Source organism: Colletotrichum destructivum, chromosome 10, assembly GCF_034447905.1.
Source record: "Colletotrichum destructivum chromosome 10, complete sequence".
In the NCBI taxonomy this organism is placed as follows: domain Eukaryota; kingdom Fungi; phylum Ascomycota; class Sordariomycetes; order Glomerellales; family Glomerellaceae; genus Colletotrichum; species Colletotrichum destructivum.
This window is the reverse complement of record NC_085905.1, coordinates 1,161,174-1,184,902: the sequence shown is the minus strand read 5'-3', so window position 1 is coordinate 1,184,902 and position 23,729 is coordinate 1,161,174. Positions and strand designations below refer to the sequence as shown.

Here is a 23,729-nt window from a genome sequence, read left to right as displayed (position 1 = left end):
GCAGCGAAGAGATGTCAAGCACCGCAGCCTTGAAGGCCGCCTTGAGACGCTTTGAAAAGCAGCGAGCGACCTCGTCTTAATCAGTTCTTCAGATGGCATAATGTTACTGGGCAAAATTTTCAAATCGTCTATGTTGATTATAATTATTGTGTTCTTGCGTGCGTACATGTTCCATGGTACCATTCAGCGCATTCCTTTTCGTGTATTTCATTCAAGGCGTTTATTTCCTTGGATGACCCGGTGCCAGCGATAACACAACCTTCTCCATCCCTACAGCGGCAGTACAGATGAGCATACAGGCTGCTCACTCGCATACGTGATCCAGATATCTGATCTAGTTTGTTTGATATACTTATTGTTAGCGGGGAGAGCTACTGGAAAAGCAGGCCCCGCGTCATCGTTGTTCTACCAAGCACATTCTGTCTTGACCTTTAGTCTTGGCCAATGTGGGTGACAATGGGCCCCGGCAAGACAATCGCTCAATGTTAATAGACATCGACCCGTCCCTCATGCTGGAACGGGCGTCATCGACAGTCGGTTCTTTTTTGCCTTCGTCTTCAGAGCGGCAGACTTCTTTGCCTCGGCCTCGTCGTTTTGCTGAGAGAAATCTTTCCATCTCCTCCAGCCGTCGAAGTCGATAAGGGCCTGCATGCAGCCCCATTCCATGACTTTCCTCTCTAGCCAAACAAAGTTGACAGGCTGTGGTCATCGTGTTAGTACGGAGTGCTTCACCAAGAGGAGCGAGGTCGAGGTCGAGATCGAATACATACCTTTGTGAGGAAGTCGTTGCAGCCTGCAGCCAGTGCTTCGTGTCTGTCGCTTTGCAGAGAGCTGGCAGTCAGGGCCACTATGATGACGGGGCTCTTGAATAGCTCCATGTTCGTCAACTTGTCCTTCTCCTCTGGCTCGCCATTAGGGGCCTCGGGCACGCTGGATGCAGACGAAGAAAAGACGCCAATCGAGTTCACCCTCTCCAATCTTCGGATCTCCCTAGTGGCCTCCAATCCACTCATGATGGGAAGCTGGATGTCCATCAAGACAAGATGGAATCCACCAGTCCTCCACATGGTGACGGCATCGCGGCCGTTGACTGCCGTCTTCCATCTCACTTTTAAGCGCTTGACGAAGGCCTCAAGTAGCTTGAGGTTGATTGGGTTGTCTTCCACAATCAGTACGTTGATGGGCGGTACTCCGCCGTTGAGTATGCCAGCAGGCAAGGTTGGATGGTCGACGTTCTTCTTTGCTTTCTTGGGTCGAGAACTGGCCGGCCGAGGAGAGGCAATTCTTGGCGGCGGGGTCGCGACTCTTGCAGGTTGGACTTCCGGGGCAGGTGGGGTTGGAAGTGGCGGAGCAACCGGTGGAACGTTGGATTGCTCCGAAGTGTTTGAGTGTGTTCTTGAAGGCGGTAACCGTGGGTGAAAAGAATGGGCAGGGTGAACGGCAGCAGCAGCCGCCGCCGCCATGGACTGAGCGTTGACCTGGTTCAAAATAGTGGGCGACGAGGTATGTGTTCTTCCGAGGCGGGGACGTTCAGGGCGTTCTCGGTATGCGCGGGATCTTGTACCCCCGGGTGAGGGTATCAGAGGTATCTGACCGGTCCCAAGAACCGCAATGGAATGTTGCACATGCGCGGTGTGGGCATGGGCAGGATGAGCAGGATGCGTTGCAGGAACTGTGACGGGGGCGACGACGGGAACAGGCAGGTTTGGCGACGGAAGAGGTGCTGCTCCTGCTACGGGAGGGAAATACCCTTCACCAGCCTCAGATGGCCTGCCGTCATCATTGTAGTAGATGGTCGTGGCATGTGTCGGCGCGCGGGGTGATGGCCTTGGTGTTCGGCGGGTTGGTATATCGATGACCAAGGCCTCGTCGACGTTCTGGCCACCAGGAAAGTAAGCATCAAGAGTGCGACCCATGGGCTCTTCCGGGCCCAGGAGACGATCTTGCCTCTGTTCCCGCGGGCATATCCGGAGTGTGAGGTCGGGGGAGTCGAAGTGTCTGCCAAGCGAGTTGGCGTATTTTCTCAGTATCATATCGCGCACATCATCGACCAGATCGTCCTCATTAATGGTGATGATGGTCGGAGAGGCACTGGGACGCCTGACCCAGACCTTGCGGGTGACCATGTTTGTGGTGTTGGAAATCGGCGATTCGGCGATGGCCGGGTTGGCTTTGTGGTCGGCTCGTGCTTCGAGCAAGTTACGGATCAATGTCGTTTGGCGACTGGGTATGAGGCTCTGTCGACGGGTAGGATTGTCTGGCCGGGGAGAGGTCGGGAGGATGCTGCTTGCGACGGGTGCCGGGGTGCCGAGGGCATGGCTGACCAGATCGAGTTGGTCGCCGCTGATGTCGTCGCTGGAAACAGCCTCGAGAGTAACGATGGGAGCTGCGCCGGTCTTGGGCGGCAGCGGCAGCGGCTGTGGCAGAAGAGTGTTTTGTGTTTTGTTGTCGGCCTCGGGCGTCTGGTCTTCGTTGATGCTGGGAAGGTTGTTTATGGGAGCAGTGGTGGTTACGGATGAGGGCAGATCTATGCCCATCGGTTCACTAGCCAAGCGTCGGTCAGACGCGGCGGGCTGCATCGGAGCCAGCGAGTCAATGTTGGGGTGTGGCTTGGGGGCGTTGTCCCTAGTGGCGGCAGCTCTGTCGTCTGTGTAGCTGCAACGACTTGCGGGCCTGTGGTTGTCCGCTGGTTCAGTTGTGGTGGTAGCAGCAGTAGTAGTGGGGGAGTTTTCCTCTATCACCAAACACTCATCGCTGCTGCGATGCGCATCATCATTTCGAATGTCATGACGGACCGGCTTGTCATGGTGCTGTTTTTGTTGATGTTTTAATGGCAGCGGCGGCGGCGGCGGCGACGGCGACGACTGTGGCGGCAAGAACTCTTCTCCTCCTAGGTCGCCCTCCGCCTCTTCTTTTTGGGGGTCCCCTTTAGTATGGGCACCCTCCGCTGCTGTGTTATCAACCGTAATTGCCTTCAATCTCTGCTGCAGCAAGCGGTCACCTGGGCTGCAGGGGGGTTGAAGTGCACCAGGAGTACCTACGACTCCACTTGACTGCGGCTGAGTTTGAATGTGCATCAGGTTGTGGTGTGGCTGGTGCATGGTTGGCGTCGGCGAAGGTGAGGGCGGGTGCGGGTGCGCGTGCTGGGAGCTTGCCCTCGACCTGGGAACGGATGCAGCGGCCGAGGATTGCCGCCCGAGGCTCGTCCCATCCGCTAGCTGTGAGCCATGAGCATCCCCGTTGGTGCTTATGCTGGTTCCGTTGGATGCCAAGGATGGTGTCGCCGAATTTCTTCTTGAGAACTTTGCTCGGAGACGAGCTCGAATGTCTCCAGCAGTACCCATGGGGCTCGCATGTAGAGCGAGGGAGAGGGTTACTCCCAGGCGAGATGTGAGGGCGATGCAAGCTGCCGCGATTCGGCGTGCTATTGTGTCTTGTCGCGTCGCCGTCTTGGGTGTCGCTGTGTCCTGGTGGTGGTGGTGTTGGCGGGTCTCCTCAAGTCAAGTGGACTGTGTTTGAGACATGCTGAGCGGTCGAAGGACGGAGGATGATGGGATGGCTGGCGTGGGTGGTGGCATGAGAGGTGGATTTGATATCAGGTGGTCTTGGATAAGGTGAGAAGGCGAGGAGGGAGGGGATGAAAGGAGAAAGGTGAGTGCCGACGAAGAGATACGGTGAAATACGGTAAGATACGGTACAGAAATGGAATGGATGGGATATGGGTCTTCGGCAAGAAGACGGAAATGACCAGAGTGACAAACGAAAAGAAGATGAATGAGCGAGTTGACACTCTTCAGGGACTTTAGGGGGGAGACCCGTGTTCAAGGACCAAAAGTAGAAAGGAAAGGAAGGGATGGAGATGAAAGGGATGCCAATTAATGGTAGGAGACTCAGTCACTCACGGCGCGGGAGAGAAAGAGACAGAAACAATGAGCAAGTAAACCAAGTTCTAGTTCGAACCAAGTTCTAGTTTGAGGCAAGCCGTGGTTTTCCATGTATCAACAGGAAAACGAATGTCCTGGCAGGGAGGTAGGTATCTCGGGAGCGGGCATGATGCTTCAACTAATCAATCGCCCGCGTCCCAAGTCCTGCCTTCGGTTTCTGTCTTCATTTCCCGTCGGCCTCCTAGGCTCCAATGGGGTTTGCCCCCTACTTGGTCTCCCAATATCTCCCTGCTCAGCCACGTCGACGCGCTCTCACGGCACCTCCCACCCCCTTGAGGCGAATCAAGCCCAAGAGACGTATGCGCCGCAATGGCAGTCAGAACCTATACGCCTGTCCTCCGGTGAGGGAGGTTAGCGCACCACTTATAAGGGAAGGCATCCAGTCAAGTTCATCAAGTATCGTACTAGCATTTTCTTTCTCCTGATCCGCGGATCCTACGATCACCAGCCAAAAACGCGCTTTGGTAGGGAACCCCCCCTGGTGGAATGAATGTCCTCATCGAGATCTTGCATCCGTTAGCCCCGAGACCAAAGCAACAAGGGTAACGGATGGTAGGCTGATATTCCTTAGTAACCCTCAACGCTAGCTATCACACTGCCGGGATCCCCTTCAAATGGAGAAGAAAAAAAATCACAACTTGTGGATGGAGTCGACTGTTTCTTGTATGCCCTGTGGCCATGGTTTCTCTGGAGACTATCCACGTTAATAAGCCCCTACAGAATAGCAACGCCAAAAACACTACATCAACCCGCGGCGGCACGCCGGCTTAAAGAGGGTTGTTACGTGTCACGCCGCAGCCCCATAATTGTTGAACAGTGACATCTTCGGCTGCCTGCCTCACTGCTCTACGACCCGATTCCTGTCTGAGCTTCGATTCTGGCACCGTGCGCCCTTAGCTGGGTTTAAGAGCACATCTATTGCAGCATCAACAACTGCGTCATTGCATCTCCTGATTGCGAACCCCTGGACCCCGTCAACGCTCGGATGCGCGTACCGCCCTGCTTGTTGATAGATAGATAGCCTTACCACAATGACGTCTTGCTCGGAGCCAGAACCAGGACTCCAAGGCTTGCATTTTGACAAGCCAATTCCCCGCCCGCCAAAGTCGCCCTCCAAGACCAGCGATATTCGTTCTCGCAACCGTCGCCGGGAGTATATTGAGAGGAACCCCAAGTATTTTAACAATGCCGAACACGAGCTTGCAGGTTTGTTTCGTCGTATTTTCTTAGAGTGTGTCATCTAGGCGTTGACTGCGCTGTGCCGTTACCACACTAAACCCCTGGTGCATTGCGGGACAAAACTGACGTTCTTCTTAGATACTCTTCTTTACGATTCCTTGATTCGGAAGTTTCAGACACCTGCCGAGCGAGAGGCCGACGGTAAGGCCAAAGGCTACTCGGGCGTTCTGGAAAGCTCTCTCCTGCGAGGCGAGGCCCGTCTTGCTGATCTCAAGTCATCAACTGAGGCGGCCTCGGCCCCGGGACACGCCAAAGACTTCACGACTGAGGCAGATCTGTCCAAGACCGAAACCAAGGAAGATGGGCTCCAGAGATGGCAAGAGTTCCTAACCGAACGTTTTGTTCGCGGTCATGACGAAGATTTCGATTACAGCCTGGTCGATCACAATGAAGACTACGACACCATGGAGAGGCGCGATGCCGAAGAGGCATGGTTTGACGAGGAAGACCCTAATTGGGCCAGCGATGCCGACAAACAAGTCGAGACCAAACAGGGCGAGACCGGCGTGCAGGACTTTTGATCAGCTTCAGTCACGCAACCCGGATTATCTTCATCCACCCCTCTGGCCTCATGATGTTTCAAAGTTCTTTCGCCACTAAGAAATGTAAAACCATCGTTGTCACCGAGACTGAAGGCAGATACGGGTTTCGTCGACGAGCTGGACCGGACTTCTGGTATTCCGGCTAATGTCGAACTGCGTTAGAGCTGCCGCTTGGTGCAACCCAAGAAAGGGCGCAGAGAGTGACGAAAAATAAAGTATTGGTTGCTGGCGATGACTTTGTTTGTCCGTATTCGTTCGGAGCGATAATGGCATAACAACTTCTTCATTTCCGCATGAGACCACTGTTCCGTTAGGCACAGCAGCGTCGTTGCTCGCCCCATCAAGATGCTGGGTACCTGGTTCGGTTGTGACCATGCATGACCGCGCATTTGGGGAGCGCGTCCAAGACGGGGTAAACCGGGAAAATGCGCTGGGTAAATACAAAAGCCGCTCGTTAGTCGTCCCGCGTTCCACCCCACTGGGCCAACATCGCCATATTCATCCATACGCGCTGGACCACTTCGGTGGTGGGGAAGTGGTTAATGGCATGTAAGCCGTTCCTCCCAAGTCTCCTTTCTGATTCATGCTGGTTTCTGCAGATATACCTGGGACTTCCTATACATATGCGTGTGTATATATATTCCACATAGCTCGTGACAGACGATTCCCAAACTACCTGCCTACCCATCGACCCCAACTCTCACGGCCGAATCCAATTACCCCGCACCCGTTCCCCCGCAGCTCTCTCCTCCCCCCTTTCACTATGGCACCACTCATTAGCCATCTCTACACGGCTGACCCTTCAGCCCACGTCTTCAATGGCAAGATCTACATCTACCCATCCCATGACCGCGAGACCAATATCAAGTTCAACGATAATGGCGACCAGTACGACATGGCCGACTATCACGTCTTCAGCACCTCGTCGCTGGACCCCCTCGAGCCCGTTGTGGACCACGGCGTAGTCTTGAAGACCGAGGACGTCCCCTGGGTCTCGAAACAGCTCTGGGCCCCGGACGCCGCCTTCAAAGACGGAAAATACTACCTGTATTTCCCCGCCCGCGACAAACAGGACATCTTCCGCATCGGCGTCGCCGTATCGGACAAGCCCGAGGGCCCCTTCGTACCGGACACGGAACCTATCAAGGGCAGCTACAGCATCGACCCCGCTAGCTTCGTCGACGATGATGGTCAGGGGTATCTCTACTTTGGCGGGCTATGGGGCGGTCAGCTGCAGTGTTACCAGAAGGGCAACGACGTCTTCGATGCCGACTGGCTCGGCCCCAAGGAGCCTAGCGGCGAGGGCGCCTACGCCTTGGGCCCGCGCGTCGCCAAGCTCACCGACGACATGCACCAGTTTGACGGCGAGGTTCAAGAGATCCAGATTCTCGACCCGGGGACCAAGAAGCCGATCCTAGCCGACGACCACGACCGCCGCTTCTTTGAGGCCGCCTGGCTGCACAAAAAGGACGGCCTGTACTACTTCTCCTATTCGACCGGTGATACACACTACCTCTGTTACGCGACCAGTGATAGCCCGCTGGGTCCCTTCACCTATGGCGGACGCATTCTAGAGCCTGTTCTGGGCTGGACGACGCATCACTCCATTGTCGAGTTCAAGGGCCAGTGGTGGCTCTTCCATCACGACTGCGAACTCAGCAGCGGCGTGGATCACCTGAGGTCTGTCCAAGTCAAGGAGATATTCTATGATCAGGACGGCAACATCACGACGGAAAAACCGCAGTGACTTTTTGATTCCTGGGGAGAGGGGAAGAGAAAGTGACCATGAAAGCGTGTGAATGTATATAGAGAGTATTATTTGGTTTTTATCCTTGTATCAATAAGACGAGGCATTGCTGTGTGTGGCCCATATGTGTGCCTTTCCAAAACCTCCTGATGAAGCCATGGCTGTATCCAAATCAAACCGCCAAATCTCTGCGTTTTTGTGTGCGTTCTCCCCTTCTCTTCTCATGCCAACGTGTTTTCCGTACATGACCGGTGTGTAAACCTGACCCCACATTATTGCGTGTCGTACTCAAGGAGGATGGGTATATGGTGTTAGCTGGGGGCATTGTGCCCGTCGACAAAAGAAAAACTGCGTAGGTAGTAATGGTGGGAAGTTGGGTGTTTAGCCCGTCTCGACAACACCGAAGCGGAGCTTGTTCAATGCATCCTCGTATTTGGCCGGGCTGTGGTCGATGAGCATACTTGTGCCAAAGCGAACCTCCCTGAACCTGGACTCAACGTCCCTAACGTATTTCAATACAATACGCTGCGCAGGTCGCCCGATAGACTCCTCATCTGACAGAAGGAATGCATCGCGTCTCAGAACCCGTTGGCTCTCGACGATAAACACTTCACCGGGAGGCAGAAGCTTGAGGCTCATCATGCTCGACCGCAGTGTCGTTAGTGCCGAGATGCTCCACTTGTCCTCGTCGGCGACCATCGAGCGGCTGCTGCTCGTGTACCACTTCTCTGCGAGGCCAGTCTGAAAGGCCTGCCATATGCGTTGCCTGACCTCGACCTTGGCCTCATGGTTGTCGCTCTTGAAAGCGAGCGCAACGGCTTGGAAGTCGTGCAGGACGCCCAAGGACAGGAACGGGACCAGATCACAGCCGTGCACGACGCTCGTGACGAGACCTCGGGTGGCTTTGCGTAGGGCAGGCGACATAGTTCCTGGGGGCCCGTAGGCGTAGACGTGAATGGGGCGGCCTGATGGGAGACACACGTGTGTTGTGTCCGTCTCAAGGAAGCGGCCATCCCCAAGAAGGCGGCGATGAGGCTCGGACGTGGTGACAAACCCCGTGCCGGTGGACGATGGCTCCGCGAGCATCGTACCCAATAAGGCAGTGACACCGCCTCCGAGAGAGTGGCCGCAGAGGACCAGTCCGTAATCACTGAACTCGTCCAGAGCCTCCTTGAGCGTGTAGAGAACACGCCCGTCGCCGCCATAGAGCAAGCGCCGGGCGGACGCGTGGATGCCCTTATGCACCTTGTACGACTTCCCTCTCCAGTAAAGATTGTCATAATCGCAAGCCATATCGGCCAAGACATCTTCGAAACCTAGTGTGCCACGGCATGCGAGAACAACAGCTTTTGATTCATGGTCCAGGGAGATGTAATGAACCAGTGGAACACCGGTACCCGTCGAGCCAGTCGTGTCCGAACCTCCCTGGGAATCAACAAACGACGCAAGGAGAATGCTCGCCGCCTCTGATTCCGTGTGGTGGGCAAAGGATCGGATTTCATGATGCGTGTCGTCAAGTGCCCTGAGCAGGGGCATCTCCTTGGAAATACCCATGAACTTGAGGAAATTGGAGCCGTAGGAAGCCGAAGAAAACCTCATGTAACGAGTGATGTTGCGAAGCAGATGGAAGGCAGGGAAAACGCCATCTACTGTGCCCGCCCTCCTTAAGGTATCAATGGCTTCAGAATCCGTGTATGCACTCTTCTGGTAGTACGAGGACAAAACCAGCGATGTTTGAGAGCCCGTGTTCGCGATGCTGTAAAGACTCGGTGTGTTGACATGGGAGCGTGCTCTACGTGACTTCATGGGTGACGGCGGTTTCTGATCGTTCATGTCCTTCTCCGACCGAGACTTCGGGATACTGGACTGGCCCATACCGTCTCGGCGGCCGTACCCTGGCGACTGTGGCCGAAGCCCATCGACTGCATGGAACGAGTAGGTTTCCGTCTGCGAAACAATCGAGTCTCGCCGGCGTTCATGGACCGAGATGTAACTAGCTCGCGAGGAGCTACGAGGTACTGGTGAGGGGTTCTCGTAGTTGCGACCTCGGGAGCTGGAGGAAGCCGTCGGTCCCATGGCCCGGTTCTGGGAAGGACGACTGGACTGAGTGGGAGTGCGCGTAGTCCTCTCCGCGGGTCCGGCTCGGGGGGTTTGCTTGGCCTTTCCCGCGGATTGCGAGCTCGTAGTGCCCGCTCCATCTCGGTGGAATAGGTTGGAAATATTTGAACTAGTACCCCTCTTCAAGGCCTGTCTGATACCGCTTTTCTTCTCTGCGGGCTTTTCTGACGGCTTACTCGTTGGCAAAGAATCGCCTTTTATTCTTTTGGTCTTGGTGGTTTCAGAATGCGAAGAAACAGCATTCTCGTGACGTGGCCTCGCTGGTAAAGGAGCCAGTGGCGCTCGCTGTCGCTTTTGGTTAGGCGCGTTCTCCGGGTTCTGCTTTGGCGTTGGGATTTGGGATGCTCTGCTGTTGGGGGATGTTGAAGGGACGCCGGACCCAACCTTTGTGCGACGAGGGGTTGAATTGGAAGTTGCCTCTGCTCTCGAGGAACTGGCCGTGACTACTGGCAACACGGGTTTAGGGGGAACGGGGGGTGGTGGGTCGTCGTTGTCGCCGTCTCGGCCAAAGGCATCCGAGTCTTCAGTGTCATCCAGGGACTCTACTTTTCTGGTTGTCTCTTCTGGTTCTTCGTAGCCCCGAAATGTGGTGCTCCGCTGTTTGCTCTTGTCCACCCTGTATACAACCCGGTACGTCGGAACATCAGCAACCGCCTGCTGTCGTGTAGGCTGCTCTTTTTGATACTCTGCTGAAGGCAGGACCTCTCGCTCAACGACCTCCACGCCGGGAGGCGGTGTCAATGTCGGTGGCTCGGGGCCAGTAAAGTCTACGGTGATCATTTTCCTCGTCAAGGTGGTTGTTGAGATGGAGACGCTCGTGTCCGAGGGCATAGAGCGCATGATCTGGTTCTTCAAACGGATCTCGGGCAGATCGTCGTCATCCTCATCTTCGCTGCTTTCTCGTTCCCCATGGCGTTCGATGGTTGCTAGGATACTAGGGCTGGGTTGATCGCCTGGTATGGAGACCAAGATGTCAGGGCCCTTGCTCTTGTAACGGCCCTTGTGCACACCGTAGAGACTGTTCTCGTGGATGTCGACTCGCTCGCCGTCGTTAAGGACGACGACATCCCAGACGATCTCGTCATGCCCCAACCGCCTACTCTCCTCGTCAAGGAAGCGTCGACACTTGCGTTGGAGGTAGGCCAAAGCGCACAAGCCCATAACAAGATCGACGACACCCACACGCTCGCCCTCTACCCCGGTTGCAGGGTTTTGAAATTCTCGACGGATAAGAGTGATGATGCTCGCAATGGCGCGCGAAGAATCGGTGGAGCCAAAGAACTGGTCGAGAGACGAGAGAAGTAGCTGTGATACTTCCGACACCACTGAAAAGGTAGTACTCGTCATCTGAAAACCGGTGGTAGTCCAGAACACGATCTGTGACATAGCATGGTGCAGGTGCTCCAAGCTTCTCTCCAAGACAGTTTCGGCATCTTCTCTCCCCAAGTCGCTATTGGAGCGCACGAGCATGTCCCTCCCAGACCTACTGAGTATCCCCTCGAGAATACCTCTACCCAGCTCGAGACTGGAGAGAGTGGTGAACTTTGCAGCATCGAAGCCATAAGAGCTGACGAGAGTGCCGACGCGGATGGCCAGACAGGTTGAGCGTGTGGCGAGGCTGACGGCCTTTGCAATAGGGGCTGGGAGTATGGTACGGCCCTGATGAGGCTCGAGGGGAATGTGGATCAAGTCGTGCGAGTGCTCGTCGGCGTCCCAATCATCGTCCGAATCCATGTTGTCCATCTTTGTCGGCACGGATGCCAATGCGGGTGCGGACGTGTGTGCTCGCATACGAAGAGGAGGCACGGAGCATGGAGGACAGACGAAAGGGGGGTTGAGATAACGTTATGGATGTTAAGCTCGTTGTGGTGCGGGAGGTGTAAATGCCATGTTATATCCAAGAGAGCTTAGGCGCGAGCCTGAAGTAAGGGAGAGCGAGGGGGGCAAAAGCATCCGAAGAGGCGCTCTGGAAGCCGCGAGAGGCGACAGTATGAGGAAACGTCCGGCGACGCTCAGGAGGGAAAGACGAAGAAGAAGTAGCAGTAGCAGAGGTAGGAGTAGAGGGAGTGGAAGTCGAGGTTAGATGAAGTGACGAGGAAAAGGGGGAGATGGGCCGGCCGCCAGTGGTGGCAACATTCAGGCACGTTCGGCCGAAGGAGGAGCAGAGCAGCGCAGAGGCGTATAGTATAGGCTGGCCGGAATTAGAGTAGCCGCAGCGGTGCAAGGAATGATGAGGCAGCTAGGTATTCTTGGGGTAACTGAGGGCGAGGATCCCGTCCTCTCTTGTGCGATTATTGTCTGCCGGTCTAGCCTTGGAGATGCTGTGTTATTATGCTGTGTCGTGCAGTGTGTGCATTATTTGGTGACGGGGACGGGGACGGGCGAGAGGCGAAAAAGGAGCAAGGCGTACTAATTACAGAGTACTCGCACGTACCTATCTGCCTACCTGGATACCTTAGGTAGCGCAGCGCGTCGAAGACTGATTCAGTTGGGGTAACTTTAGGCTCAGAGTCGCGGTAGCTGGGTTGACGTGTTGAGCCGCCCGCGACGCCAGGGCTCCAATAGGAGCAAGTGGGACGTTGAGCGTGGCAGCATGTGATTGCATTTTGTGGGGGAGGTTCATGCGCGACACGGACGGCGTAGACCCCATGCCATGCCATCCCGTCTCATCCTGGTGTTGTTGGTAGTGGTGGTGGTTGTCAGTTGGACAACCAAAAGGGGGGTAGAGTACATTGAATTAGGAACATTAGATAGGAAGACGTCTCTCTTGACGGGTGGTTTTGGGGGCAAGATGTGCAGTGGAGCGGGTATCAGGCCCCCTTGTGCGGTTAGACTGCCTCTGTGTGACGCTACGCGGTAGTGCGTGGGATGGAGGATGCGGCGGGATGAGATGATGGAGATGGGTTTGCAGAGTCGAGACACTGGACTGGACTAGCAGTTGGTGCTAAGCAGTTACGGCGATGATAGCGTTGGGATGGCATTTTCGATTGTCAGAAGAGGACGGAGAGGTAGATGTAGGCAGGTCAGTTACGGTTTCTGCATCTCTTTCTGTTTTCTTCGTCTTCTCCTTCTTCTTCTCGCTCTGTCTCTCTCGCTTTTACATAATCCCTATCCCAATGTGCCTGCCATATCCAACTTAGCCTCTGGCGGACGGGAGCGGAGTCCTGTCGAAGGCTGCTGGCGGCGGCCGCCGTTAAGGAAGGGAGGGTCTTTTCTTTGTAACGATGAAAACGATGGGTATGGACACATAAGGTTTTTGTTTCCAGGCTGTCACCAATACGTCCCTTCTGTTTCCAAAACAGCTGGAAATGTTTGGTGGAGATGGAAGGGGGCAACAAAGCTGAGGTTCGTTATCGGCAAGTGCACGTCTCTTTCGCCTTCAGCGAGACGACGTCGACGGTCGGCAGCCGCCCGATAAGGCAACGAGCATGAGGATGGATGTGCGGGGCATCTGCCGGTCCTCATTGCCAAAGCCGCCATGCCATTTATCTCTGATTCCTCTGACTCTGTTTTGGGAGGCATCGTGCGCTAGAACACAAGCTGAAACTGTGGCATTCCATGTAGGCTACGATTGCCTCCCGCCTCAATCATCCATCCATCTTTTCTTCCTTCCTCTCATCGTCCGCACAGGGACCTGCCCTCGAAGCTCATTCCAGATGGCATACTAGCCACCTAGTTGTCTCCTTTTGGGTTTCCCAACCATATCAAACCTTACTCCCATCCTACCATCCGTGCAACCTCCCCTCCAGTCAAGGAGGTCAAATTACAGGACCTGGTCACAGACCCAAGACACAATAAACAGCCCGGCATTCCTCCGCCGGCCATAATCTTCATGTGTTCCTCAGCTTTGTCATGTCTTATTCTTAGGTCAACCAAAGGCAAGCCCGTGACCGCATCCACCCACCCACGCGCCACCGCTCTCCCCCCCCCTTTCGTCACATACGTCAATGTACACTTGCACCGCTCACACCAAACGCACCAAGCTCACAGGACAGATCGGTGATCAGGACACAACTGCACATTTAGCACAGCGTGTTGGGATGGACACCAGTGCTACCAGCTGCCGTGTCTTGCCAGATTCCTGTTTGCTGGTACTCCAAGTCTTTCGCACCTTGCAGCTGTTTTTTTTTCTCGTCCTTGTCGATTGCTTCGGGTCGATGCCATGGGAAACGGATGAGGAAAGCATCCATCTGTCGAGCCAGCCAGCAAAATGCTCCTTGGCGGATCGGCCCCGAAGAGTCGCACGAGGGGGAACAGCTTCTTCACCTTATCCGAATACCTTGGTCAAGACCCTGTTGTTGGGACGGACGTCTCGGAGATCGACAGGCCCGTGGGCGGGAAGACACAGGGCCTAGGCGTGCTCGATTAGTGCACACGAAGGAGGATGAGCACTCCAAAACACCTTGTGCATATATCGAGGAACCAGAGTCGAATACTTCGGGTAGTCAAATGGGGTTCTTTTTCTCTCCCTTTTACGATCCCTCCGCTGTACCCACCGCATCATTTAACCATGAGTTTTGCATGCTAAGAATAGCCACAGCCAGCCCCGTCAGCTGAAGCTTGAGGGGGCAGCTCTGCTCCAACTACCTACAAGCTACCAATGAAGTGCCATGTTTCGATGGCAGGCTGAAGTAAGCGAGCTCGCTCCGCGCCTACCTCTCTGGGTCTCGGCCGTCGAAGTCAGCTGTCGTACCGAAATCTGCCTTGGTGGGCGAAGCTGACCACATCTTGACTACCTCTGTGAAACCCGAATTGTAGACTGCGATATTTTGGCCGTTTTCAGGGCGTCAGCATCTGGAGTCCCTGAACCTTGCGAGCGGTCTGGTCTCATGGGTTTAGACACACAAGAGATGGCGGCCATTCAACTGTGCCTGCCTGGTTGACGGGAGTGGGCAACGATAAACGAATGCACCTAGACAGGCACAGGGGCCCGCCCCTATGGAACCCCCACGCCCCCTGAGGATGAGAACCTTGCGATGGAGATGGATGGATCTGCAGATGGGATTGCTGTTCACGCTGCACCCATTTACGTGCGTCGTTGCCCAGCCCGACACGACGGATGAGGTGTAACTCTGCCGCAAACATCGCGCGTCCACCATAACAACCACGGATTTCGCTCTTATCACCTCCCTCACCTCCTCTTCTTTCTCGTCTCCTTCTCCATCTTCTTCACCGCTTCGCTGTCTTGCCTCTGACCCAACGCCTTTACCTCCAACCTCCCAGTTCAACCCCAACGAAAGCTTCACCGACCAATTAAGCCCAGCGTGATTCTCAATCGCCCGTAGTTCTACGTTGCACTGCCCCGCCATTGAAGCTACTTCGAACCACTCCCCCTCGTCACCCGAAGAATCGCTGTCCAACAACCCCCTCCAACGACGTATTGCAATCGCTACCGCAATGGCAGAAAAGGGACTCTTCGCCGACGATCTCGTGTCTCCCACTGTCGCCTCTGCTCTCCCCGAAGGCTACGTCGTTCGCGCCCTCCGCCAATCCGACTACAACACCGGCTTTCTCGATTGCCTCCGTGTCCTGACCACCGTCGGTGATATCAGTGAGCCACAATTCGCAGAGCGCTACGATTGGCTGTCCAAGAGCGACGGGTACTATATCCTTGTCATAGAGGACACGAGCAGGAAAACCGTGGTCGGAACCGGTGCCTTGATTGTCGAGCGCAAGTTGTAAGTTGCAATCGAAGGCCGGGAGGGGAGGGCAGCATTGGCCATGCTATTCATTGTCGCGCACCGCCATCTCCGTCTTTGCTTGTGAACCATGCTGACCCATCATCTTTCGTGCAGTATTCACAGCCTTGGTCTTGTGGGCCACATCGAGGATATTGCCGTGGCAAAGGACCAGCAGGGCAAGAAGCTCGGTCTGCGCATTATCCAGGCCCTCGACTTCATTGCCGAGAAGGTCGGCTGCTACAAGAGCATCTTGGACTGTAGCGAGGCCAACGAGGGCTTCTACGTCAAGTGTGGCTTTAGGAGAGCCGGCCTAGAGATGGCCCACTACTACGAGGGAGACAAGAGTAAGGTCCAGTAGCCCGTTGCCTTCCTCTCATCCTCCCACCACAGATGACACGTCATTTTGTCCCCAACCGCGTCGTCGTGTCTCGGTTCGGGCTCGATACCGTTCGGTTTCGTTGCAGAAAAACTTGGATTGCATCGGTGAACTGCTGATGTGGGGTACTCGCAGGACTGAAAGCTCTAGATCAAGATGATAGATCAGACGAGTGCGAAGCTCGATCCCCGAGGGAACAAGAAAAATTGATAAGAAGAAGAATAGAACCACGAAACCCAACCACCACATGCAACGTCTCTCCTACCAGAGGCAGCCTCTCCAAACATGTAAAATCTGTCCAACATTGAAACTCGGCAGTCGGCAGTCTGGGCAGTCCCGGCCCATTCCCATCCCGATCCCTATCCGCCTCTCGCACGTCCGCCCATGCTCATGCACCTTAGTCGTTTCCGTGGCTCGAGCCACTTGGTCAATGTCGACGTTCCATCGTTCTGACCAGTACACAAGGGCCCAGCCGCAACGAGTTATTGCACTGCCGGCTCCATTGTTCCTGGCCAATTGATCAAGCCACTGCTGACTCTTTTTCTCTCGCACGTATCCGGGTGGCTGACACCCGTGACACAATCAGACTCTTCCTGGGCTGCCACCAAGTAGAGGCCTGTCCCCCCCCTTCCGGCGAAGCTTACGGGAGTTACGGCACCGAAAGGGCCTAGCCGTCCTGTCCGTCGCAGCTTGCTGCGACAACCACTACTGAGTCACGTATTCGTCGAAAAGCGCCCTCCTTGCGTTTCACTTGCCATGAAACGGATCGCTTTCTCCGAAGATCTTTCCTTAAACTTCGCTTTCATCATGTTGCCCTGCAGCACAGGACAGACCAGTGTGAGCTTGGGGTTCCTCCTGCTTTTGTTATGATGTATGCTTTGTCCAACTCGAGTGGCAATCGTCATTGAACGGTAGACAAAGAAGACACGGGGACTGAAGAACCGGGTCATGTTGATCCCCAGAGCCGACAAGTCCGGCCGCCTTCCGTTATTGTTGCACAGCCTGAGGGCCGCTTGGCCCTTCGCCTTGTCTCGGAGGCTTTCAGCTAGACCAACCCTGACATGCGGCAACTTAAGTCGAGTAGCTTGGACAAATGGTCAGAGTCAGGACCTGGGCGCATCACACGAATATTCACATGCATGGCCAAAGCGCGGCTCGTCGCAAATGGCTGACATGACTTTGATCATGGCGCCGTCGTATAAGACGGCCGACCTCCACGTTTGCCCCCCTTTACCCCCCTTCGGTCCCCATTGCTTTGCAGTTGCTGCGCGTCTCACGACCGGACAACGGATATCCCCAACGACAAGAGTCCGTGAAAGCCACCGCCGAACTATATCAAGTCCTGCAAGTCCACCCCTTGATACTCCGAGCGCGCGTCGTCATTGGGCATTGAGTTTGCCGCCTGCGGATCGAGACGTCCTTTGATATAAATATATAGTGTAGCTCTGGCGCCGTTTGTTTTGTACATTCCATGATGATTGAGGACCTACATTCTGCCATCGCTCGCGTGCGAATTGCTTCACTCCAGTCAGAGTAAGTCTTGGCCCCATCCCAAATTCGACGCCACTGCAACCAGAGTCCGTGGCTGGACAAAACGGTGACATAGACACAATCCTAAAAGAAACCAAATTCGTTTGTTATTGGTCTAATGCTCAATGGCTTACCCGGTGTCTCCCAGAGTTCTCAGCAAATCGCCTACCCGGGAAGTCGTGCGTCGTCGGAGTTGCAGCAAAGTCAAGCCGATCCACGTTGCCAAGGGCCGATTGCCACTGTTCACCAAGCAGAGAACCGTCCGCGTCATTTCCTGACCAAGACCGACATGTCGCCGCACAAGCTCCCCAACCAGGATGGTAAGCGGCAGTGGGTGATGGGCACCGAAGCCTTTGAGAGAACCATGCCTCATCACCAGGGTATCAAAGCCCTTTGGGAGACGAAGTGGAAGTTTCCTGTATGCTCCCCTAGAAGACAGGAAGCTTAGCACAATCAAAGATGTTGACTCGTCCCGCATTAGTGTACCAAGAGCGTCTACCCGTTCCACGACGGCCAGTACGAGGACTTTGAGCCCATCTTCGAGCACCTCATAAACGTAAGCTAGGCCGGAACGATGCTCTGGAACATATGTCTAACCATGCAGCAGAACAACATCAACGATGGGACCTCTGCAGCTTACACAGAGGCCTTCTTCCCCATCGCCGAGTCTCTGACCGCCATGGGTGACAAAGCTGTCAGTGCGGGAAGCAAGAAGGAGGCGAGCGACCTGTACCTCCGAGCCTGTACGGTCTACCGTATCGCCAGATTTCCCTACATCACGGCCTACCCTGAGGTCAGCTGTCCCGTCAAGTGGAAGGCGTGGGAGGCCCAAAAGCAGACCTATATGAAGGCGGCCCAGTCTTGGGACTGTCCCATCAACGACATCAACATCCCGCACACCCACGCTAGCGGCGGAGACAGGCAGTCGATCCCGGCATACGTGAGGCTTCCCCACGGAGCGTCTAGGAGTAACCCCATCCCGGTCGTTGTTCTGATGACCGGCCTCGATGGCTACCGCCCCGACAACACCGTTCGCTCGGACGAGTTCCTGGCGCGAGGGTGGGGAAGCGTCATCGTCGAGATTCCCGGTACCGCCGACTGTCCTGCGGACTCGGCCGACCCGGATAGTCCCGACCGATTGTGGAGCAGCGTCCTCGACTGGATCGCCGCCGACGGCCGGTTCAACACGGACCGGGTCATGGTTTGGGGGCTTAGCTCGGGCGGGTATTACGCCATTCGTATTGCGCACACTCACAAGGACCGCGTGATCGGCTCGATTGCTCAGGGTGCCGGGTGTCACCACTTCTTCGACCACGAGTGGCTCGAGAGGGCTGACGGCCACGAGTACCCTTTCCTGTAAGTCGAGGCCAGCCGTCTGTTGTGTATCTCGGGCCTGCACTGATATCCGCTAGGTTGACACCCGCCATGGCCATGAAACACGGTTACAAGTCGGTGGAGGAATACAAGACTGGCGTACAAAAGAAGTTCTCTCTGCTTGAGACGGGCATCATCGACAAGCCCTCGACCCGGTTGTTGCTAATCAACGTGAGTTTGGCCATATCGACACTCGGTGGAGAACAAATGACTGACTTCATTCCAGGGTACTCTGGACGGACTGATGCCGATTGAGGACTCGATGATGTTGTTCGAGTACGGCACGCCCAAGGAGGGTAGATTCTTTTCGGGAGCTTTGCACATGGGGTATCCAATGGCGAATGGATCAGTCTATCCTTGGATGGAGAGCGTCATGGCGAGCAAAGTTTAAAACTACTCCGCGCAGCGTTGGTGGGAACGGTAAATGCAATTCTTTTAGTTCTGGTTTGCAATCATGAGCGATACATAATGCCGTGTCATCGGAGCTGGTTGGTATAACTGTTTCTTCCTTCTTGAAAAAAACCAAAAACCCTTTTCAAGAGGAGTTGGATTCTTTCTCTCTTGCACGTCTCGGGTTGATAGAAATCCGAGGGAATTTCTTCGGAGCAGTCCTTCCAACTCATTTACCGACCCATCCACCCGCCGTCAACAACCAAGACATGGCCGCTCACGTAGCCGCTGGCCTTGCTGGCCAGGTACACCGAGGTGCCCTTGAAGTCCTCGGGGGTGCCCCAGCGGCCGGCGGGGATGCGGGCGCTGATGCTTGCTAGGCGCTCCTTGTCGTTGAGCAGCGCCGTGTTCATCTCGGTCTCGATGTAGCCAGGCGCGATGGCGTTGACGGTGATGCCCTTGGAGGTCCACTCGTTGGCGAAGCTCTTGGTCAGCTGGCCGACGGCGCCCTTGGAGGCGGCATAGGCCGGCACCGTGAAGCCGCCCTGGAAAGTTAGCAGGGAGGCGTAGTTGATAATGCTGCCTTTGCGGCCGGTGACGGGATGGGGTTCGAGGTTAAGCATGTGAGCGCCGACATCGCGGGTGAGGGTGAAGACGGAGTTGAGGTTGACCTGGATGACCTTTTTGGGGGTTGGGTTGGGTATGTCAGCTTCCACGATCTTAATTTCTGCGGGTGAGCCAGCGACTCGACATCGTTGCTTACAGCGTTGAAGTCGTCGTCGGGGAACTTCTCGCACGGGTGGCGCTTCTGGATACCGGCGCAGTTGACGAGAATGCGGATCTGGTGGCCATCCTGGAGGACCTTGGGCACGAGGGCGGCGACGCTCTCCTGAGAGCTGAGGTCGGCCGTGTAGATCTGGGCTCTGCGGCCGAGCTTCTCGACGGCCTCCTTGGTCGATTTGCTCGACTCGTCCCGCTGGACGAGGAGAATGTCGGCACCTGCTTCGGCGAGGCCAACAGCCACGGCAGCGCCAATTCCACGCGTGCCACCAGTGACGAGAGCGGTCTGGCCCTCAAGAGAGAAGAATTGCGAGGCCATTGCGAAATCGGGGGTCTGTGTATGGAGAGGAAACGACGAGGCACCACGAGACACGACGAAGGGACGAAGAAAGGTAGAGAGGGGGGGGGGGGGGGAGGGAGGAGAGTTCGCGCACTCCAACCTTGGTCGAATGGGTTTGAGGCCACTACAGTTTTATTGGACGGGCCCTAAGCAACAGCGGATTTGTAGCCGTGAGACTGAGGAAGCTTCGTCAAGCTTGCGAATGTACCTTTTTCTCTCCCGACAACGGGAGCTATTCTTGGTTTACCGGTTTATGCCCGGCCAAAACACGTCTTTCTGCCCGGGTCAATGGTCGCACACCACACAGCAGAGCAACGGCGCGCACGCCTGCATCCGAGACTGTCTACGCGGGGCAACCGGCGGAGGAGTGCGGGGCAGTGGAGTGTACCCGATACTGCTCTCCCCCACCCACTGTTTTACCCCTCAGCTGCAGGGATTCCGGGTTTCTCCAATTACCCTCTGACGTCGTCGTTTCTGTTATATTGAACAGTCACACAGTCGCTTTTCTACTCTTCGAACAAGTGTAACACGATTTGCACGAGGAGTACAGGCTCACGAGCACAAGCACGAGCACGAGCACCAGAGAGGGAGGAGAGGACACACGTCCGTGTCATTGAACATGTTCTCTTGAAAACCAAAACATGGCTGCCGCCCTTAACTCGGCCAACAGCGCCCGCCCCCCACGTAAGGATTGATTTACGATGTGTACCTACCTAGGCATCTAATGTGGGACAGACACGGTAAGGTAGAGTGGGACTTGCTGGTTTTTCTCCCCGCAAATCAGAGCTCGACAACAAGACGAGGAAAAACACAGAAAGTCACGATGGGAAAGGGGAAGAAAAAAAAGGAAGAAACCCCCCGCCCCGGGTCATGACCCGCTGCGAGCACCTCTAGTCTCTAACAACCTGTTTGCAACTGGCAGAAACACCTAGCACCAACGACAGTCAGCTGCGAACTGTCAATGCTTACAATCCTTGACCATGCTTTAGTTTGGCAAAGCAGTGAGCTATAATCCCCCCAAGATAATGCCCCGCCGAGTCCACGGGCCAGAGCCCTTGCTTTAGGACAGAATTGCCGTCTTTGGTGCCCGCGGCCATTTTTACCACGGCCGGCACCTCTCGATTTTCGGCGGACATTGCCCGGATTGGACGGGGGTTGGATCCAGTACCCCGCGGCTTTTCCTGAATACTGACCATACTCTGAGTTACAACTCCCCCCCAACTTACCCCTCCCCCTCTTTCCACCGCGCCTTACACGCAACCTCTTCTAGCTTCTCGTCTCGCTCGTCGGGCAGAATGCCGAGCATCCATCCTCTCGCTCAGCAGGGCAAATCTTGCTGCTTTCCATGCTCCCTTACACTTCTCCACATGTGAAGCGGGGCCCAACCCTCTCCCGCCTCTCTCACACAAGCCCGAGGTTGGTTGTTGCGTTGTGAAGTACACAGTACTCAGTACAACTGGCACGTCCGTCGTTGGAAACTCACAGGTGATGCCGTCTTGTTGTGTTATGCCGCCGCCGGTTATGGCCTGCCTTTCTTGCCTGTTGCTAGACATATCGAGGTACATGCTCAACTTGGGCTGAGAATCCGTCCTTCGTCCCCCCACCGATCATTGAGTAGACCCCATCATCCATCCACCCATCATCAACCCGCATTTCCGCTTTGCATCGCACGTTCCGCCGACTCGCATCCGGACCCTAGTGCTGTCTGGTCCTGGTCCTCGCGTTTCCCGACACGTCGATACCGGACCCGTACCTACCTCTCTACGTGCTCGTACCTCACCCTCGGTGCCTGACGAAGCAACCTAGAAGAGAAGAAAAAAGGAGGGGAGGAAAAGAGGAGATGCTCTTTAATTGATCGAGCCGCCCACTTCTTGCGCTTCCAATCACTGGAACCAAATTTACATCTACTTACACGACCTTGCGCGACGGCATCGTAGCCTTTTCTATCTCGTCCTGGTTTTGCACATACCCTATCTTATGCTGAATCCCACCTGATTTCTCACCCAAGCTACAAATCCCATTCGGACGCAGCCATCATGTCCAGTGTTCAAGTACAGACCTCCGTCCTTCACGGCGCGAAGGACCTCAAGATTGTGAGTTGGTCTCCTTCTTCCCACCCACCGTGCCGTTTGCTCCATGTGCCTAACCGACGCAGGAACAAAGAGAACTCCCCGCCCTTGCGCCTGGCGAAGTCCAGATCGCCGTCAAGGCCACAGGTCTTTGCGGCTCCGACCTGCACTACTTCAACCACTTCCGCAACGGCGACATCCTCGTGCGGGAGCCCCTCACTCTGGGCCACGAGTCCAGCGGCGTCGTCACTGCTGTCGCCTCCGACGTCTCCAACCTCGCCGTGGGCGACCATGTCGCACTTGAAGTTGGCCAACCATGTGAGGCCTGCGAGCTTTGCGCCGCGGGACGGTATAACATCTGCAAAGGCATGAAGTTCCGCAGTTCCGCAAAGGCGTTTCCCCACGCCCAGGGAACCCTCCAGGAGCTGGTCAATCACCCGGCCAAGTGGTGTCATAAGTAAGCCGCCCAAACTCGGGCTCGGCCCCAATAGACAAAGACGGCGCGTGCATGCTGACGACCATTCCAAATAAAAAAGGCTCCCCGAGTCCGTCTCCCTCGAGTTCGGCGCCCTTGCCGAGCCCCTTTCCGTCGCCATGCACGCCCGCGACCGCGCGAGGCTACCCGGCGGCTCAACCGTGCTCGTCTTCGGCGCCGGCGCCGTCGGCCTGCTGTGCGCCGCCGTCAGCAAAGCCGACCAGCAGCGCGTCGTGATCGCCGACATCCAGGCAGACCGTGTGCAATTCGCCCTCGACAACGGCTTCGCTGATGCCGGCGTCGTGGTGCCGGCGCTGCGCCCACAGACCATTGAGGACAAGCTGGCCTACGCCAAGGATGTGGCCGAGTTGGTCAAGCAGGCCAATATCGGTGGTGAGGAGGTCGGCGAGGTGAATGCGACGTACGAATGTACCGGTGTTGAGACCTGCATGCAGACAGCCATCTTTGTGAGTCACAATCGCAACCTCTTGAGGTGGGAGAGACCTGCGCAATGCATCGTACTGACAGCGATGGAATCCAGGCCACTCGCCCAGGCGGAAAGATCCTCATCATCGGCATGGGTACGCCGATCCAGACTCTCCCCATCTCGGCCGCTGCGCTGCGCGAGGTCGACTTTATCGGTGTCTTCCGCTATGCAAACACGTACCCGAAAGCCATCGACCTGATCGCAACCAAACCCAAGGGTTTGCCGGCGCTCGAGAAGCTGTTCACACATCGATTCAAGGGGTTGAAGACCATCCAGGACGCTTTTGATATGGCGGGCAAGGTCAAGGACGCAAGCGGGAACTTGGTACTGAAGGTTCTAGTAGACACGTCCGGTTAGGATGGTTGGTGGAAGAGGAAAGAGAAGGAGAATTAAAATAAAAATAAAAACCAAACTGAAAAACACATAGAAAACAGAAGTATTTCAAGTCTTTTATTGTGTCATCCGTGCCTGTGTTTTTTGTCCCGAGTGTCATTGGAGGTGGATTTGCAGCATCTTTGTATGCATCGGCTGGCTGGCTGACTTGAGCACCTTGTCATAGAGGCAGTGTCCCAAGATGACGGCTTTATGTTGGCCCTGAAAGGTTGCATGGACACTAATGTCCCCCAGGCTTTTGCGC

At 55.6% G+C, this 23,729-nt stretch overlaps 10 protein-coding genes across 10 annotated transcripts; 7 read left to right on the top strand and 3 right to left on the bottom strand.

Moving 5' to 3' along the window:
- Positions 1-121: 121 nt before the first annotated feature.
- Positions 122-4,250, bottom strand: CDEST_14649 (Putative signal transduction response regulator, receiver domain, CheY-like superfamily). The gene is made up of 2 exons (XM_062930805.1): positions 771-4,250; positions 122-699 (listed from the first exon to the last, which is right to left on the bottom strand). The coding sequence occupies exons 1-2, from the start codon at positions 3,342-3,344 to the stop codon at positions 508-510; spliced, it is 2,766 nt and encodes a 921-aa protein (XP_062786856.1). The 5' UTR covers positions 3,345-4,250; the 3' UTR covers positions 122-507.
- A 113-nt stretch (positions 4,251-4,363) lies between these two features.
- Positions 4,364-6,116, top strand: CDEST_14648 (Putative CCD97-like protein). Its single transcript, XM_062930804.1, has 2 exons — positions 4,364-5,150; positions 5,262-6,116. Exons 1-2 carry the CDS (start codon positions 4,976-4,978, stop codon positions 5,702-5,704), a joined length of 618 nt encoding a protein of 205 aa, XP_062786855.1. The 5' UTR covers positions 4,364-4,975; the 3' UTR covers positions 5,705-6,116.
- A 372-nt stretch (positions 6,117-6,488) lies between these two features.
- Positions 6,489-7,472, top strand: CDEST_14647 (Putative glycoside hydrolase, family 43; the record flags this gene model as incomplete). Its single annotated transcript, XM_062930803.1, has 1 exon — positions 6,489-7,472. The coding sequence occupies one exon, from the start codon at positions 6,489-6,491 to the stop codon at positions 7,470-7,472; it is 984 nt and encodes a 327-aa protein (XP_062786854.1).
- A 271-nt stretch (positions 7,473-7,743) lies between these two features.
- Positions 7,744-11,957, bottom strand: CDEST_14646 (Putative fungal lipase-like domain, alpha/Beta hydrolase). The gene has a single exon (XM_062930802.1). The coding sequence runs from the start codon at positions 11,379-11,381 to the stop codon at positions 7,854-7,856; it is 3,528 nt and encodes a 1,175-aa protein (XP_062786853.1). The 5' UTR covers positions 11,382-11,957; the 3' UTR covers positions 7,744-7,853.
- A 2,654-nt stretch (positions 11,958-14,611) lies between these two features.
- Positions 14,612-15,894, top strand: CDEST_14645 (Putative GNAT domain, acyl-CoA N-acyltransferase, glucosamine 6-phosphate N-acetyltransferase). The gene is made up of 2 exons (XM_062930801.1): positions 14,612-15,268; positions 15,386-15,894. The coding sequence occupies exons 1-2, from the start codon at positions 14,988-14,990 to the stop codon at positions 15,627-15,629; spliced, it is 525 nt and encodes a 174-aa protein (XP_062786852.1). The 5' UTR covers positions 14,612-14,987; the 3' UTR covers positions 15,630-15,894.
- An 891-nt stretch (positions 15,895-16,785) lies between these two features.
- Positions 16,786-17,458, top strand: CDEST_14644 (uncharacterized protein). Its single transcript, XM_062930800.1, has 2 exons — positions 16,786-17,180; positions 17,326-17,458. Exons 1-2 carry the CDS (start codon positions 17,119-17,121, stop codon positions 17,453-17,455), a joined length of 192 nt encoding a protein of 63 aa, XP_062786851.1. The 5' UTR covers positions 16,786-17,118; the 3' UTR covers positions 17,456-17,458.
- A 1-nt stretch (position 17,459) lies between these two features.
- On the top strand, positions 17,460-18,986 carry CDEST_14643 (Putative esterase FrsA, alpha/Beta hydrolase). The gene is made up of 5 exons (XM_062930799.1): positions 17,460-17,595; positions 17,659-17,733; positions 17,785-18,533; positions 18,590-18,722; positions 18,778-18,986. The coding sequence occupies exons 1-5, from the start codon at positions 17,467-17,469 to the stop codon at positions 18,940-18,942; spliced, it is 1,251 nt and encodes a 416-aa protein (XP_062786850.1). The 5' UTR covers positions 17,460-17,466; the 3' UTR covers positions 18,943-18,986.
- Positions 18,947-20,342, bottom strand: CDEST_14642 (Putative short-chain dehydrogenase/reductase SDR, NAD(P)-binding domain superfamily). Its single transcript, XM_062930798.1, has 2 exons — positions 19,705-20,342; positions 18,947-19,621 (listed from the first exon to the last, which is right to left on the bottom strand). Exons 1-2 carry the CDS (start codon positions 20,038-20,040, stop codon positions 19,175-19,177), a joined length of 783 nt encoding a protein of 260 aa, XP_062786849.1. The 5' UTR covers positions 20,041-20,342; the 3' UTR covers positions 18,947-19,174.
- A 680-nt stretch (positions 20,343-21,022) lies between these two features.
- Positions 21,023-21,881, top strand: CDEST_14641 (uncharacterized protein; the record flags this gene model as incomplete). The annotated part of the gene is made up of 3 exons (XM_062930797.1): positions 21,023-21,062; positions 21,332-21,554; positions 21,611-21,881. The coding sequence occupies 3 exons, from the start codon at positions 21,023-21,025 to the stop codon at positions 21,852-21,854; spliced, it is 507 nt and encodes a 168-aa protein (XP_062786848.1). The 3' UTR covers positions 21,855-21,881.
- Positions 21,882-21,890: 9 nt separating this feature from the next.
- CDEST_14640 (Putative alcohol dehydrogenase, zinc-type, GroES-like superfamily, NAD(P)-binding domain superfamily) lies at positions 21,891-23,524 on the top strand. The gene is made up of 4 exons (XM_062930796.1): positions 21,891-22,154; positions 22,217-22,587; positions 22,667-23,072; positions 23,147-23,524. The coding sequence occupies exons 1-4, from the start codon at positions 22,098-22,100 to the stop codon at positions 23,447-23,449; spliced, it is 1,137 nt and encodes a 378-aa protein (XP_062786847.1). The 5' UTR covers positions 21,891-22,097; the 3' UTR covers positions 23,450-23,524.
- Positions 23,525-23,729: the final 205 nt, after the last annotated feature.

What these genes read in the sequence shown, in the direction of transcription:
- CDEST_14649 (XM_062930805.1), bottom strand. Translation starts at nt 3,344, where the DNA reads ATGGGTACTGCTGGAGACATTCGAGCTCGTCTCCGAGCAAAGTTCTCA. An exon ending in GCAACGACTTCCTCACAAAG is followed by an intron (nt 700 to 770) that starts GTATGTATTCGA and finishes CGATGACCACAG; the next exon opens with CCTGTCAACTTTGTTTGGCT.
- CDEST_14648 (XM_062930804.1), top strand. Translation starts at nt 4,976, where the DNA reads ATGACGTCTTGCTCGGAGCCAGAACCAGGACTCCAAGGCTTGCATTTT. An exon ending in TGCCGAACACGAGCTTGCAG is followed by an intron (nt 5,151 to 5,261) that starts GTTTGTTTCGTC and finishes CGTTCTTCTTAG; the next exon opens with ATACTCTTCTTTACGATTCC.
- CDEST_14646 (XM_062930802.1), bottom strand. Translation starts at nt 11,381, where the DNA reads ATGCGAGCACACACGTCCGCACCCGCATTGGCATCCGTGCCGACAAAG.
- CDEST_14645 (XM_062930801.1), top strand. Translation starts at nt 14,988, where the DNA reads ATGGCAGAAAAGGGACTCTTCGCCGACGATCTCGTGTCTCCCACTGTC. An exon ending in TTGATTGTCGAGCGCAAGTT is followed by an intron (nt 15,269 to 15,385) that starts GTAAGTTGCAAT and finishes TCTTTCGTGCAG; the next exon opens with TATTCACAGCCTTGGTCTTG.
- CDEST_14644 (XM_062930800.1), top strand. Translation starts at nt 17,119, where the DNA reads ATGATGATTGAGGACCTACATTCTGCCATCGCTCGCGTGCGAATTGCT. An exon ending in ATTGCTTCACTCCAGTCAGA is followed by an intron (nt 17,181 to 17,325) that starts GTAAGTCTTGGC and finishes GGTGTCTCCCAG; the next exon opens with AGTTCTCAGCAAATCGCCTA.
- CDEST_14643 (XM_062930799.1), top strand. Translation starts at nt 17,467, where the DNA reads ATGTCGCCGCACAAGCTCCCCAACCAGGATGGTAAGCGGCAGTGGGTG. An exon ending in TCTTCGAGCACCTCATAAAC is followed by an intron (nt 17,734 to 17,784) that starts GTAAGCTAGGCC and finishes ACCATGCAGCAG; the next exon opens with AACAACATCAACGATGGGAC. An exon ending in GGCCACGAGTACCCTTTCCT is followed by an intron (nt 18,534 to 18,589) that starts GTAAGTCGAGGC and finishes GATATCCGCTAG; the next exon opens with GTTGACACCCGCCATGGCCA.
- CDEST_14642 (XM_062930798.1), bottom strand. Translation starts at nt 20,040, where the DNA reads ATGGCCTCGCAATTCTTCTCTCTTGAGGGCCAGACCGCTCTCGTCACT. An exon ending in CCGACGACGACTTCAACGCT is followed by an intron (nt 19,622 to 19,704) that starts GTAAGCAACGAT and finishes ACCCCCAAAAAG; the next exon opens with GTCATCCAGGTCAACCTCAA.
- CDEST_14640 (XM_062930796.1), top strand. Translation starts at nt 22,098, where the DNA reads ATGTCCAGTGTTCAAGTACAGACCTCCGTCCTTCACGGCGCGAAGGAC. An exon ending in GCGCGAAGGACCTCAAGATT is followed by an intron (nt 22,155 to 22,216) that starts GTGAGTTGGTCT and finishes TAACCGACGCAG; the next exon opens with GAACAAAGAGAACTCCCCGC. An exon ending in CCGGCCAAGTGGTGTCATAA is followed by an intron (nt 22,588 to 22,666) that starts GTAAGCCGCCCA and finishes CAAATAAAAAAG; the next exon opens with GCTCCCCGAGTCCGTCTCCC.